Source organism: Salvia splendens, chromosome 9, assembly GCF_004379255.2.
Source record: "Salvia splendens isolate huo1 chromosome 9, SspV2, whole genome shotgun sequence".
In the NCBI taxonomy this organism is placed as follows: domain Eukaryota; kingdom Viridiplantae; phylum Streptophyta; class Magnoliopsida; order Lamiales; family Lamiaceae; genus Salvia; species Salvia splendens.
The window spans coordinates 3,973,192-3,989,158 of NC_056040.1; the positions used below are offsets into that span (position 1 = coordinate 3,973,192).

Below are 15,967 nucleotides of genomic sequence, written 5' to 3' on the forward strand. Positions count from 1 at the left end.
TCAATCAATCAACCTAAACACAATCAAATAGCCCAAATAATCCATCCTACAAAATCTTATCAATTCCATCTAAAGTAGAATCGATACCCTAAATATTAATCTTAATTTAACAAGAATATAATCAGACCAACCAGCTCTTACATTCTTGCACAAAACCTTCGCTAGGTGGTTGGTAATAGAAATCGAATTTATCATCAAGCAGGTGTCTCAAGAAAGTCAACATGCATCTCCTCTCCCGCAATACCAAATATCTCCTCAATCCTGTGGAAGGAAACAGTTATAACACTTTGCAATGAAAGTAATCGATCATAAATAGTGGTTCGCATTCTCGCTTCCATCTATAGTGAATCACTGTAATTTTATGCAATTTTATTCATTATAACAGAGATATTGTAAAAAAAAACTAAACTAAAATATCATGGAAGGAGGGTGTGTAAAGCTCTGAATGAAGATAGCAAATTCTTAGACGGGCCAGACCAACCTATCCTTAGAATGAATGGTACTAATCTATGTATAACTTCTTCAGACATGTATAAGCTTCATAAAACCTACTAATAACAAGAATATATTTGTAACTATTCATTCTGTAATCATGGAGATAATTAATAACATATGTAGGGATCATAATGAGAGAATGAAAATTTCAGAAACAGGCAATCAAGTATTTAGAAGAGTGCGGGAAGGTAGTAAGGTTGATCTTACCTGCATTTATCTATGTTCACATCTGCCAGCCAGGTTGTTATGTAAATCTGTATAGCATAGAAGGATAATTTAATAAAAGGTGGCAAATCCTTTTAGATCAGCGTGGATATATCCGACACATATACACGCATACTTCACTCAGATATTCACATTATGCACATACAAATGACATGCCTAATATAAATCCAATAGACTCATTACAACATAACACTTCTATGCATTCATTTCCTTTTAACAATGCATACTTTAAAATTGGACAGTAATAGAACTACACTACATGCAGGAATTGCCACAGATACTCAACCCTAAATTGAAGTGAATGATGAACCCAATACCTGTAAAACATTGCTATCTTGCTGCCGTTTAGATTGAATGTTTGAAGTACTTGACTTGCAATTACTAAGTGATGGAAGATTTAGTTGATGAGTTTCTGCAGAGTACAAGTTCAGTGTAGCCAGATCACCAAATTCTCCCTCATAGAGTTCATCAGACCATTGCAATGCCATGGCTTCTGCAACTTTTTCATCATATATGGACAGGAATTCTACTACAAGCAACCGCTGCAGCAGGGCATTTCAGACGATAATGAAAACATAAGTAAAACCAAGGAAATTAAATCTTTCAAGTGGTCTATCAGAATGCATTTTACCTTTACATTCAACTCTGATATGAACATTTGAGTAATCTCCAATGCTAACTCTTCTGCGACCATTCCAAATATTTTGGGTTATGATATAAATATCAGAAATGTAATCATAACAAGGGCATAAAAAACATCAACATTTCGAGCTGGAAAAATATAGTATTGAATTTTAGTGTGGAACTAGAACTTAAGCAAAGACAGCAAAACGCATGAATACATTAAAAGAGTTTCATGATATATGCAGAGCAATCATTGGAACTATGAGCTGATAAAATATTTTTGTATGCCTCAAGCAACACAATTTTTTTTATTTATCTATACAAACAGATGCAGCTAAATTTTGTTAATCACCAACACACAAGGTCGATTAGTGGAGGAAATTTATAGCAGCACCTAGTTGATAATAAACAGGAAATATTGATTTTTACCATAATAAAGTTATTGTAAATTTTTACTTGTTCTATATTTCCCTAAGTAGACATCTTAACTGAACATATTTTAGGAAAATTTACTTTACACCAAATACCAACTGCTTTTGCTGGCAAAGATACATACTACTAATTCAGATAATACTGATGTTGCAAGAGTGCACATACCAAATGAAGCAATTGAACAAAATCGAAAAACAGGGATTCCACCACAGTCGCCGCTGTCACTGCCATCTTCAGAACAGAAAGAAAACTGAGCCAGTGGACTATTGCTTGTTCCTATAGAATAGCACCTCATAGATTTACATATCCTAACCATATCGGTCAGAACTCCAACCTGCAGATCAGTTTTCAGATATATATAATTGTGCATTAATTTCAGTTTATGCATTCTACAAGATTATGGTAAATTAGAAGAAAGAACTGGTCATACGCTTTAGAAGAAAAAATTATGAGAAAAACATGCACCGACAAGTTTTTACAATATTAGGGATGAGTGACTCCCTTTTTACCATCTGCCTAAGTTCAATAAAAGTTCTGTTTCTGGTAAGTGTAATAAAAATCCTTGAAAAAAATATTATGAAACAGTGATAAAAGGCTTCCTATTTGACAAGCTGTACCCAACTTAATAAATCAGACCATATGTTTGTACAAGAAAAAAAGGATGTGTACCATATCTTTGTAAGATTTCAGTAGTCTGCCTCTATTAAGCTCCTGCAGAAAGAAATCATCTCATAATTACACAAATAGACATTGTGGATAAAGCTGGAAAGAAAATATGTCATTTTAGTTTTAAACAAAATAAACTCATTTATGAAAAGTGTAAGTATATAACAGCAAGAGGAGGCAAAATTTACTGGTTTAAGGTATTAACTAGGTAAATCCCTTTTCTGATATCAGTAACATGTCTTCAAATTGACATGTCAAATACCACTATTTCTTTATTATATAGAACCTCACAGTGTAGGGAGTCTAAGGCCTGAAAAATCTAATTCATACCAATTCATTAAAATGGAACGATGTAAAAACTCTCAAAATGAGTCTAGGTCCAAATCAAATCTTCCCATGAAGCAAAGCGGACCAAGTAAATGACAATACTAGAAGTAGATTAAACCTGCTGCTTGAGCAACTTGTAAGAAGCTTTCTTTCGAATATTAGGCATGTCACTCAACACACCAAACTCCATGCCATCCATATACCTGTGAATATTTGAATATCAATCTCTTCAACCAAAGAGGAAATCATGCATACAACAAATCACCCAAAGGGATTTTTCTCATTAGCATCTTAGATGGTGAATACAATTTCTAGAACTGGAATTCAGGCCCCAAGCATGATAGTATCAGCAAAAGAGAAGATGGAAGCAAGACTGCATGTTTTACTACCTAATAAGTAAATTACAAACAATCATTGATATACACAACACATACATTAACGAGAAATTTCGGAATAAGGGGTTAAATTTGCTGACCTTTCGTAATTAGGGATTCAATTCGCAAGCCTTTCGTAATTTAGGATCGAGGCATGCGTATTCTCCAGAATAAGGGATTTGTGAGATTTTATCTTATTTATGTTCTTTTTTAATATTATTTCCCTATAACCATTTATCAATGGCCTAAATTACCCCCTTCAAATTTTTACCTAAATTCTACTTCATAATTAGAGATTTTTACCTAAATTCTACTTCATAATTAGAGATTCAGGCGTCTCTTTTTAATAGGATTTGTCCAACTTAAACTAGACAGGAAGCTAGCTGTGGAAGTTCTTGATACATGCTGCATTTTATACATACAAAATAAGGCAAAACAAATCACCAAACAGTTCCAATTAGCTATCATATATATATATATATATATATATATATATATATATATATATATATATATATATATATATATATATATATATATATATATATATATATATATATATATATATATATGATATATCGCTCTTCAAATCTAGAATAGTAAAACAACAACTAAAAAACTCTCCAGAGCTTAGTTTTGAAACAAAAATTCTCACATGCAGGGGAGGTGTTCGATAAAATGCTCAATCATAATATTGAAAAAATGCAACATAAAGGAATCTCATAAATCTCTAATATTATCAATCAAGAATGCGTCTTTTACTTGGAAGACATTTTAGAATTCCAAACTTAGAAGCCCTACATAAACAATTACTATCAAAATAAGCAGAGATTTCGAAAAGATAATCAAACCACACCAAATAACATAAAGTTAGCTTGATCGAATACTTACTTCCCAATAACCCTAAATTAGGCTCCTTGCTTGAAATTTGCGGAAGACGGTTTAATTCTTGTAAACAAACCAATGCACCAGCATAATTGTAAAAAAAGTAGAATTTACTATTGCACCAATGCACCAACACTTACAAAAAAGTTGGACAAATCCTATTTAGAAAGAGATGGCTGAATCTACAATTATGAAGTAGAATTTATGTAAAAATTTGAAGAGGGTAATTTAGGTAATTGATAAATGGTTAGAGGGAAATAATATTAAAAAGAATATAAATAAGATAAAATATCACAAATTCCTTATTCCGAAGAATAAGCATGCCTCGATACTAAATTACGAAAGGCCTGCAAATTGAATACCTAATTACGAAATGTCAACGAATTTAACCCTTATTCCGAAATTTCTCCAACATCTATTTCATTTATAAACACAATTTAGCCGATCATCTCGTGTACTGACATCGTGAAATAGCTTGGCAAATGTGAATCAATACATCGATAAAAATAAAAAAAGCATAATTTCGCATGTAATTTACTTTTGAGAGAGATAGGAATTGACGATTTCAGTGGCGTGAGAGCGGCCGGCATTGGAGGCAGAGCACCAATCTTGACGGAGTAATTTAAGCTTCGACCACTGGTTCCTCAGGTTCCGTTGAGCAACTGGCCTCCACTGGCGCGCCTCCGATGATGATGATGACGATGACGGTGACGGCGGCGGCGCGAAGTTTTGACTGTGTGGACGGGTTTGAAAGGGAGGAGTCTGATCCTCCATTGCTCGTTGCAGATTGTAGTGTTTCTGTTACTAGTTTCACTTTACATTCATCTCAAATCTCAAATCTCAAATCCCTAATTACTTTAAATAAAAACCCTAAAAGCTCAGTAAGCCCTGATTAATTAGATAAACTAATATTTAATCATTTACTGTATGTATTTATAAAATAAAATACAGTATGCGATAAAATATAAAATGAATAAAAATAAAGTAAATACAAGTGTATCAATAAAGAATAAAAGTAACAGTACAAAATCTGTGGGTGTGTTAGCCATCGGTAGCAACACTCCAAACACAGTCAAAGCAATGGCGTCGCAATCCAACGATCCCCGGCTACCGTCGGCCGCGCGGCCGTACAAGGCACCTGTCATCGCTCCGCAGGATCTTCCCATCGACTACTCCGGCTTCATCGCCGTTATATTCGGCGTCTTTGGCGCTATGTTCCGGGTACGAATCTTCCTCTTCATCTCCGATCTATGTTTTACACCAATACTTTTAATCGAGTGGCAGCTGTATTGTGTTAATCAATTTACCGAGTAATTAGAGTGAATTACTAAATTTTGCTGATTGAGTTTGATTGTGCTCGTTTCATCGTGGATTCTGATTGTTTCAACTAATTTATGCAGTACAAGCTTTGTTCGTGGCTCGCGATCATATTCTGCGCTCAGTCCCTTGCTAATATGAGGAATATCGAGAACGATCTCAAGCAGATCTCCATGGCTATGATGTGAGTTTTTTATTAAATTCAGTACTTCTTAATCTCACGGGTTTTTTCTTCTTTAGTTCTAGAGTACATTAATCATTCCTCGTTTGTACTGCGTTTTTTTTTTGTTCCGGATTTGGGAGAGACGCATGACCCTCATGCGTCTCTTTTTAATGAAACGCATGACTGTCATGCGTCTTTTATAGAGACGCATGAGGGTCATGCGTCTCTCATTTTTTTTCCGTTTTATTTTGATGACGCATGAGAATCATGCGTCTTAAAAACAGACGCATGACGCTCATGCGTCTTTTTTTTTTTTAAATTTGACTAGAGACGCATGATGCTCATGCGTCTTAGAAAAATAGAGTTACCTCGATCTCTGGCAACGGTGCACGCATGTGAACAAGGGACTCTCCACATCTGCCACTTCCCACAACTGCACTTTGAATCCATAAACTAGACTTCTTGTCTGTTATCGCCCTTTGCCTTTCCATTTTCAACACGTGGACGACTTCGAATTTGGTAATGACCTAATTCTCGGGCGACTACTGAACAGTAATGCATTTGCCCCTTCGCATCATTCGCAACAAGTTTGTCCCTCGCCCAGGGGGTCAACCGACCTTCGGTTTGTTGTATTTCTGTCTTTCTATCTGCCCACCATTCAACTGTTCGCCAAAATGTCAGATCAACCAAAGCTCTTATTGGCAACTCTCTTACACCTCTCAGTACGTTGTTGTAGCTCTCTGACATGTTTGTCGAGGGCACCCCCCATCTCAGTTCATCATCGTAGCAAAGAGACCAGTTCTCTTTTTTGGCTTTGTTGAGCTCGTGTATCGCAATAAGACTTTCCTCCCGTAGTGCACGTCGCCTTCTCACGTACTTGCGTACTTGAGTTGTGACACCCAATGCCCATATCATGCCTTTTGCTTTTCCTCCCTTACCCTTTAGTTTTGTCAAGATATTTTTCCTCACATGGATCAAACAAAATTTGTGGTGACATATCGGCGGCTTTTTCCATTCATCTGAACGCATAGCCTTGGGGATTCCTTTGTGCCTATCCGAAATGATGCATACCTCCCTTTCGTACTTCACCACATGAATTCTGACATGATCCAAAAACCACTCCCAGCTGTAGCCAGTTTCTTCATCAACAATAGCATATGCAATAGGCAGACATTTCTTGTTTGCATCAACACCACAAGCAACAAGCAGCTTACCTTTAAATCTTCCTCGGAGGTGAGTTCCGTCTATTGTCAAAACTGGTTGGCACTCCTGGAAAGCATGTATAGCAGGCCCAAGTGCCCAGAACACGTAATAGAAGACTTTAGTACGGCCCTGGCTCAACAACTCGTTATGCCTCCACTCAACAATGGTGCCTGGATTCCTATACTGCAGTTCAAGCATGTAGCTTGGCAAATCCCTAAATGACTCCTCCCATCCACCAAATACAATCTCTAAAGCCCTTCTCCGTGCATACCATGCCTTCTTATAACTGACTACCACATGAAATTTGTCATGAACAAAATTTCTTACGGCTGCGGCACTAAACTCGGCATTTTTTAGCAACTGATGGCGAATACACAAAGCAATCATTGGTGATGAAAAGTTAGCATGTCCTCTATCATTACGATGACCTTCACAACTATGGCGTCCCCGCCACTTCCTAATCTCCCACATATCATCATGGGCCATGTGTGTAACAGACACTTCCCACCGACATTCATTCGCTTTGTCAGCGTCGGTCTCGCTGATAATAGCGGTCCCATCTTCTGTCCTCCCATTTGGATATTTGCACACGGCATGCCACCTTCTTAATTTACTCTCAACCACCCTAAATTGCCGGTGTTGCCTCAGACTCCACATAGTAATAGCAGTCTTCACATGCAGCTTGCTATCAAATTTTGTTCCACCATTAATCCGATATGGGTGTTCTTCATCCCAGTACATGGTACTGCGTTCATTACCAACTTCAGGTACCTCAGTACGACCACTTGGCAGTTTGCGAAAATATTTCAACCCAGTGTGAACATATTCTGGAAGTGGTTGTTCACCTTGTACGACGGGTTTATACACTACCTCCTCATCACTAGAGTCAGCACCGGAATCATCACTTAAAATATCATCAGACGATGATGACGATAATTCTGGATCTGCAAGGTCTCCTCGTACAACATCAACATCAGCATGTTCTTGTACATTCTCTTGAGTATTCAATCCAACATCTGCAACGTCTGTTTGCTCATTCATACCGCAGTCGATGCTCATAGGTTCAAACCTCGTAGATGAACCAACACCATGATCAACAATTGGTGGGATTAAGGCATTTCCAACAGACGAATACTCAACAAATAATTCAATATGCCGAGTAGAATTTAGAGCCGCATTGAACATATAAAACACACTTTGATCACTGTCAACCGCAGTACATACATAACTCGTACCGGTACCCAAGAAACAATGCCTCCAAGATATTTCGATGAAGTGTTGGTTGGAATCTATTCTTATCTTAGCACATATCATTCCTACTAATTCAGATAATGAAACACATGAATCCAATACGATGGAAGCTCTCGCACGAGGAGGATCATAACAAATGCCCACATGAGGAAGTTGATATATTCTACCACCCCAATATAAACTCACGAATACTTGCATGATTTCTGCAAAAATAAATATACAAACCAACAACAATTAAAGATAAATTTTTTCAATAAACCCTAAAATAGTAAGTTTACATAAATTTTTCAAAAACCCTACTAATATGCAAATAAACAACAAATAATGGAGCAGTGTTGAAAGATTGAAGGAAACTTACCGAAATATGACGGGAGTCGCCAAGAAATCGCCAAGGAAATCGCAACCTTTGCTGTCTGCGTGCGTGAATGAGGAGCTACTGCCTTCGCCGCCGGATTAATTCGAAGTAGAGACGCATGACGCTCATGCGTCTCTTTCTACGACGCATGAGCATCATGCGTCTCTAGTCAAATTTAAAAAAAAAAAAGACGCATGAGCGTCATGCGTCTGTTTCTAAGACGCATGATTCTCATGCGTCGTCAAAATAAAACGGAAAAAAAATGAGAGACGCATGACCCTCATGCGTCTCTATAAAAGACGCATGACAGTCATGCGTTTCATTAAAAAGAGACGCATGAGGGTCATGCGTCTCTCCCAAATCCGGAACAAAAAAAAACGCAGTACAAACGAGGAATGATTAATGTACTCTAGAACTAAAGAAGAAAAAACCCTAATCTCACAGATGCATACAGGTAGACACCTTTTAAATCTAGGTTTTTCTTTTCACAAATAATGACAAAACGTCTTTGCATTTGTATGTCAGCTATTATAATGATTTCGCGTTTCACTGAAGTGATAAGACTTTGTATGTAATATGGTGATTCTGTTTAGTACCATTCGAAAGGTAGATTAAGGAAGAGTGATGCAGGCTAGGTAATGCCCAAGTACAAGTTAATGTCTGGAGACTTATTCTATTTTTACCTTAGTATCACTGCTGATGAACCACTACTCCCATTGCTATCGAGTTACTCTACTATGTTGATGAATATTCATTGCTGAAAAATCTAGACTATATAGTCTTTCTTTTCTTCCTTTTGGTTTTCAAGGATTCGTTCCTTCGCTGCAATAGGTTATTAGGTTGTTCATCGGCTTTCTCAGACTCAGGACATTCACTAGAGACATTGTTTAAGTTACCATCCGGCCTCCTGTATGTTAATTGGGAACTTGGAACCATGAGAAATTAGGTGTAAACGGATTTTGTTTGGTGCAATTGGTTTGCAGCCAATGCTACTTGAATTGCTACAAGACATTGGACTATAAAACTTGATCTGTGCAAATGTATAAACACATGCCATTGGAGCTAAGAAATGTTACAGACGATTAGCTGAAGATGTTGGGCGAGTTGTACAGAAAATAACAATTTGGGTCCTATTGCTACAAGTGTTTGACAAGATTTACAGAATAGAAGTCTCAAATGGTTCATTCCCATTGGTTTCAAGTCATTCTAGATTATTTTACTAGTTGTGTTTTAATTTATTAGAATGATTATGGAGTCAAATTTTCTTTATCACATTGCTCCCTAACCTTTTCTACTTCCCCCACTACTATAGTTGTTTGTAAGGGTAAGGGAAGACACAAAAATAGATATAAATCACGAATCATGTTTCAGTTTTATAATAACTCATGTTTGAAAATGCCTCCAGCAATTATTACGGGTTCACAGATATAATGAGAATGATGTTAGATTGTTTGTAGACTCTCTACCTTTAGTTTGACGCAGTACACCAAAGTCACTACAAATCTTTACTTCTTTCGGAAGTGACTTGATACTATGGTAGAAGGTTTTCAGTCAAGGTGTAAATATTTTTGTAAATCCTTTATTAGTACAATATACTAAGTCTTCAAACAAATATTTAGATATCCTTTGAAGAAGCTTATACCTTTTGAAATCATTAGATGGGCATTGGGTAATGATGATGAGTGATGACTGGCATCCGTGATTAAATTTTAAAAAGAAGCCTTTTGCAATTGCATTAGTTACTTGTGTGACTTTATATTGTGCATTTTGAGGTGTAAAAGATGTGCTCTTATCGGCATGGCGGAGTATATAACTATGATATTCATCAAGTTCTCATTGTTTTAGTCATCATGAATTTTTTGGCCTCGTTACTTATAAGATTGCAGCCGTTGTATAAATTTGTTGATCACATTATTTCATTTTGTTAATATGAAGAAGATAAAACCTATGCATAGTGTCAATACAACGTCAATATTTAGAGAAGCTGATATCTGAAATATATATATATATATAGAGAGTTGTGATCAATGTCGAACCAATTTTAAAGACCGAACTAGAGACCAAATCTGGGCCATTAGATCTAGTTTTTTTGATGAAATGTGCTGCTGTGTAAATTTTTCGGTCTTCATTACAAACCCATTTTACTTCATTGTATAGGTTTATTACTTCATTCCGTACATAATACCTTGAAACTACAACATGTTTTTACTTTCTTCTAGTAGGTTTTGAAATGATTCAACATATGTTTCATTTGAATTCATTGACCTGAGTTTTTACTTTATTTACATTAAAAAATGTAATTTATTCAAGTGCGTTTATTACTTCATTCAGAAACGTTATTACTTCATTGGATAAGGTTTTTACTTCATTCCAGTAGGACTTCAAATTACGTACTGGAATGAAGTAATAATCCTACTGGAATGAAGTAAAAACCTACTGGAATGAAGTAAAAACCTACTGGAATGATGTTAAATCTTCGTAACATGTTAGTATGACTTATTTACCTTCGGATAATTAAAATAGACTCGTGATGAGGCTAAAATAATTGATAAATTTGTGTCTCTCATCCATAAAAAACTAGATCTAAAAACCCTAATTTGGTATGGTTCGATGGTTCGGTCTTTAAGAGTGGATTTGTGAATAATGAGACTATATATATATATATATCGGGAGATGATCAAAACAAGTATGTGTTTAAATCTAGAAATGCAGCCCAAATCTTGGCCCTAGGATTAGATGATCTAATGGTCAATAATTAACCAAAAACACGGAATGTCATAATTAAGCAGTTTTAGGTCATATTATAAGATTTGAGTTCAATGTCATGTTAAGATCATTTTAGGTCATGCTTTGTTAGTATGACCTAAACATAAACTAACAATGACCTAAACATGCCCTACGCATGATATTGTTCTGCGTTTCTGTATTTAAATCTAGTTTTGCATAGATTAAAACCCTATATATATATATATATATATATATATGTCATGTACCTTTTGATGTGGCATGCCCCATTTATAAGAAATTGGAGTTAAGGTAGTTGCTTAATGGCAGCACTAATAATTCAACTGTATATTAATTTGGGAAGAATTGGATTCATATCATTGACTTGAGAAACCTCCGATCCTGCCTTTTGCTCGATTAAAATTTTAGACATGTACAGATGTATGTCTAGTTTAATGCCCTTTTCTTAGAAGATTATGAAACATTCGTGCAACAATTTCTTTGACATATTTATTTCTTAACTAATAATTTTTCCCATTTTTTTCTTTTGGATGTCAGGTTCGGTATCATGGGGCTGGTGACGAATTACTTGGGGGTGGGGCCTCGTCCGAACCCTAAAAGTTCGTAGTATCTTGGGTGCTAAAGCTTTCCTTGTTGGCCATCCAAATGGTGGTTCATTTAGTACATTCCATCAGCTTGACTACTATTATTGCCTCTTTTAGTTTTGTTACATGTTGATAGATAATTGGAGAATATGTTCTATGACTCCAAAGAATATTTTCACGGCTGAGCCTGAAAACTCAATCTTAAATGCCTTGTTTTTTCTGCATGAATTGAACTCTCTCTCTGTGGACCTATTGATTTTTGCATTACAATCATTTAGATGCCTAGTAACATGAAATCTGCAGCCGTAATATTATCATTTTATTAACATTTAGTGACTGTTTCTGCCAATACTTTTCAGCTGAATTTTTATGCTTTGTTTGGTAGTATGAAAGTAAACTAAATCTACCTATCTAGTGTACAGTCGACATTCAACTAAAATATACTACTACTACTACCAATAGTTGTTCGACTATAAGAAAACAAAACATAGGCTCCACAATCATAATTCTACTATCATCAAACCGGCGAACCATTCTTCCAATGCGCCCCCATCGTCATTCCTTACCTCAATCCCACCAAGCTACTCTCCATCTCCTCAACCTGCAAAACCTTGCACCACCTCTCCACCAACGTAACTTCTCGCAGAACCTCCCACGTTTCCAGAGGTTTTTGAGAAGCTTACTCCTACTTTCTCTACACTCCATCTCAGACCCTCCACACTACCACCCACTTCTGCCAGCCATGGGGCTCCGACCATGATGCCCCACCCAATCCCCCCTCTCCTTTTCTATTCAGCGTCGACGGCGCCACCAGTTGCGACTGCACAAAAGGCTGCGGCGGCGATGATTTTTCCCCCTGTTTGAATCTAGAATGCGGACCGAGTTGCAAGTGTGACTCTCTGTACGGCAACAGGGCGACTCAGTGCGGGGTGAATTTGAGGTTGAAGATTGTAAAACATGAGAAAAAGGGCTGGGGCCTCTATGCGGCGGAGCTGATCACCGCCGGAAGATTTATCTGTGAATACGCCGGTAAACAATTATTTCCCCCAAATACTTTCTGTTCACCAATCACCAATTATGGTTTATTGAAAATTTGTTGACTTCACCATTTTAGTTATGAATTGTTGGTTAATTTGTGTTATGCAATAGCTATAGAATGATATGGAATTGAATGTTGTGAAGGTGATGAGAGAGGAGTAGCGGGTGGTGTCTTTGCGGAAGGTCCAGGAGATTCCGTGAGGGGTGGGCTCGGGGGGTGCTGGTGCGGAGGAGCTCGGTGCCGGCGAGCCAGACGGCGGAGATGCAGTCAAAATCGAATTAAGATTCGTTGACCGTTAACTTTTAACGGTTCCGTCAAATTCGAACCAAATGTGACCTGTTTTTATTTGTGAGAGACCGAATAATTCAAAAGATAATGTTTTGGACTAAAATCAATAAATCACAATACGTTAAGGATCAAATTGGGCCTTTTACTCTCAATGATAATAGATGACAAAAGATATTGCTTTAGTGATTATGATGATTAGTTGGCATTTCTAGGCAAAATACACGAAATGCCTTCTCTATCCATAAATGAACGAAAAAACAAATAAAAAAAATGATACAAACACAGTAACAGTAACCAGTTGTGCGGCACCATTTTTACCGTTTGCAGAGAGAATTGAGAGAAATAGAGAGCGGCAGAGTGAGTTGGGATGCGGCGGAGAGAATTGTGGAGTCTCCTCTTTTACCGTTGAATAATAAGGCGGCTTCCCTCTATTTATATATCGGCCATTTTATGGTTGAGAGATACAAATCCTAATTTAAATTTGACCTTTTGTTTGAAATTAGTCGAAATCTATACTGGGGAAAGTAATTGATAGAATTAGTAGGAATTATCGGAATTGGTACGAAATCAATTGGGAGTAATTAGTCCTATGAATTAACGGAGGAATTGGTCGAAATTGATAGGAATTATATAAATGTCATTACTAGTTATAGTATAAAAATAAGTGATGCTAAATGGCCATAATGTGGCCGGCCATAAAGAGTTAATTTAGTCCATTTATATGTATAAAAAAATTAGAATTACCGATATAAACTTATATGTGTGTGAATGGACTTGTGAGTTGATACTTATCTTTGAATTCCATTACGTAAAATACATTAATATCACGAATTACTGTATACGTTGAGCAACAATCAAGAAATGACAGTAGTAATAAGTTGAGCAAAAACTACGAAAGAGCAACACTAACATGTTGAACAACATATAATGAGGATGATATAAAAGTAAAATCAAGTAGTATTAAACCAAAAATTTGAAAAAAAATCAATTTTTTGTTATTTAATTAATTTATGGCTGGCCATAACGTGGCCGCATAGCATTATTCTATAAAAATTAAGATGCAGAAAATGATATCGCCCAATTTTTCAATCGGCGTATAAAACCCAAAACCCCTACCTTTTACTGCTTTTCCGCAATCTCTCTCACTGCTTTCCCTCTCTGCAACTTTACTTCTCTATCTCGATCTACATAACGCATCTGTATCAGAAGGTAAATTACTACTTATCATGTTTATTCTTGTTTATGCATATTAATGTGGTTTGTAAGCAATTTGATGGATTAGTTTGAACAAACCTGTCGATTCTATTTTGCGTGCGTGTTTCTGTTTGCTTTTTCTTTTCAATTGTTGAGCAGAAAATGCATCGCTTTCACTTCATAAATTTGCTTACATGTTTGCTAATAGTTTGTGATTGAGATGGTTTCTTCACAATTGATCAGGAGAAATGCCGGATTTTTAATTCTGATTGATGACTCGGGTTTCAATTAATGGTGTGTTCTTATCCTTTGTTGATGGTGTTTTGAACCCTACTCGGAACTGGTACTTAAGTAGTAGTAGAAAGTAAGGGGAAAAAGATAAGTGATTATAGTTGAATCCTGAACAATTTCAGCACCACTATAGCTTATAACCATTTTGTCCAACTATTTGAGTATGATTAGAATTTGTGGCTTTTAGGTATCTCAGTGATACACATTGTCTCTTACTCTCTTCTCTTTGCTTCGTTGGTTGTATGCTTGCTGGACTAATACACAAGTTTGTCGGATCCATCTTCTTTAGCTGCAGATTTTTTCCTTTTTTTAAAAAGTATTTACTATGTTTATGTAGTGTCATCGAAAATTTCCTCATTCCCTCCTCCAAAGAAGCTCTTTATCTGATTGATTGATTGCTTTTAAGAGCAATAAGGGATGGAGACTTAGTTAGTGTCCTTTGATTATCTCGGTTCCTGACTTCCTGTTACTTTCTATATTTGTTTGAATTGAAACTCAGAGACAGGGTTGCCAATAGCTATTCAAAGCAAGTATCGCATCATTTATGCAGACCACATCGGTCACTATCATTAATTAGTTGAATACAAACATATCTTGAGCAATGCCAATTGTGCGCCTGTGCATTTTTGTGGAAGTATTGTAGTAACATGAGTTTCATCCTTTCTTTCTGACTTCTGTGTGCAAAAGTCATCCATTTGAACCACATATGATCCTCTTTGTCAACCAATCAACACGTGTGAGGACTCATATTTAGTTTATTGTCTCACAATGTGACTGAGAGTGATCAAACATTCTGTTTCGAATTCCACTTTCACTGTAAATTGATGATTAATATGTTCAGAATTTCCAGCTGGGTGCAAATGAAGGATGTGCTGCGAGCAACATGGTTGCGGTTCTGTAAATTTATGAAGGTATGCTAAGGCCTCTTTCTCTATTATTGATTTATTTCAAGTCTAAACAGTGATGGTAGTGTGTAATTTGTAAACATCGTCACTTCTTTCAATTCCACTCCAGTTTACTCCCCCTGTTCGTACATCTTTGAGGGAAAAAGCTATAGCAGTAGCAGGGAGGGTCACTACAGTGAAGGATAGAGAAAGTTCAAAGGTTTCTTGTCCCGTATGTTTGGATGTAATGAAGGCATCAGACAGCGTCGATCTAAGTATGACGCTGGCATTACACCTAAGTCTATGGCACCCAGACGACGTTAAGCTGCAGTGGGATATTATGCAGAGGAAAAAGGAATCAAGTGTTCATTTACCGTCTCTAATTATTGGAGTCGGTGTGGCTGTTGGATTTGGAGCTCTCGTGGCTATTTCAGCCAAAAACCGGACCCAGAAATTGCATGTTAAGGTGGGAGGAAGACAATCTTGATTGGAGTTTAGATAGTAAATCATGAAATGTACTTGATGAAATTATATTTTTCTTCTTTCATGTATTTTGTAATCAAGATGCTGTTTGGTCAGTAACTGTGAAAGTTAACACTCATTTAACACACAAATATTGCACTAA

The 15,967-nt window shown here is 36.5% G+C and overlaps 4 protein-coding genes and 1 pseudogene across 5 annotated transcripts; 3 read left to right on the forward strand and 2 right to left on the reverse strand.

Annotated features, from left to right (window-relative positions):
• On the reverse strand, nucleotides 1–4,910 carry LOC121749518. Its single transcript, XM_042144089.1, has 8 exons — nucleotides 4,567–4,910; nucleotides 2,888–2,972; nucleotides 2,446–2,487; nucleotides 1,942–2,110; nucleotides 1,352–1,404; nucleotides 1,038–1,262; nucleotides 703–749; nucleotides 1–261 (listed from the first exon to the last, which is right to left on the reverse strand). The coding sequence occupies exons 1-8, from the start codon at nucleotides 4,800–4,802 to the stop codon at nucleotides 195–197; spliced, it is 924 nt and encodes a 307-aa protein (XP_042000023.1). The 5' UTR covers nucleotides 4,803–4,910; the 3' UTR covers nucleotides 1–194.
• A 118-nt stretch (nucleotides 4,911–5,028) lies between these two features.
• LOC121749519 (protein Asterix-like) lies at nucleotides 5,029–11,874 on the forward strand. Its single transcript, XM_042144090.1, has 3 exons — nucleotides 5,029–5,249; nucleotides 5,429–5,529; nucleotides 11,600–11,874. The coding sequence occupies exons 1-3, from the start codon at nucleotides 5,109–5,111 to the stop codon at nucleotides 11,667–11,669; spliced, it is 312 nt and encodes a 103-aa protein (XP_042000024.1). The 5' UTR covers nucleotides 5,029–5,108; the 3' UTR covers nucleotides 11,670–11,874.
• Nucleotides 5,860–8,546, reverse strand: LOC121749517. Its single transcript, XM_042144088.1, has 2 exons — nucleotides 8,321–8,546; nucleotides 5,860–8,165 (listed from the first exon to the last, which is right to left on the reverse strand). The coding sequence occupies exon 2, from the start codon at nucleotides 8,158–8,160 to the stop codon at nucleotides 5,962–5,964; it is 2,199 nt and encodes a 732-aa protein (XP_042000022.1). The 5' UTR covers nucleotides 8,161–8,165; nucleotides 8,321–8,546; the 3' UTR covers nucleotides 5,860–5,961.
• Nucleotides 11,875–12,185: 311 nt separating the features above from the next.
• On the forward strand, nucleotides 12,186–12,806 carry LOC121748139 (annotated as a pseudogene).
• A 1,254-nt stretch (nucleotides 12,807–14,060) lies between these two features.
• On the forward strand, nucleotides 14,061–15,967 carry LOC121747080. Of its 2 annotated transcripts, none has more exons than XM_042141059.1 (3): nucleotides 14,061–14,182; nucleotides 15,300–15,369; nucleotides 15,473–15,967. In XM_042141059.1, the coding sequence occupies exons 2-3, from the start codon at nucleotides 15,319–15,321 to the stop codon at nucleotides 15,827–15,829; spliced, it is 408 nt and encodes a 135-aa protein (XP_041996993.1). In that variant the 5' UTR covers nucleotides 14,061–14,182; nucleotides 15,300–15,318; the 3' UTR covers nucleotides 15,830–15,967. The 2 variants fall into 2 exon arrangements, with proteins under 2 accessions (XP_041996993.1, XP_041996994.1); XM_042141060.1 differs by having other exon boundaries at nucleotides 14,071–14,182; nucleotides 15,309–15,369.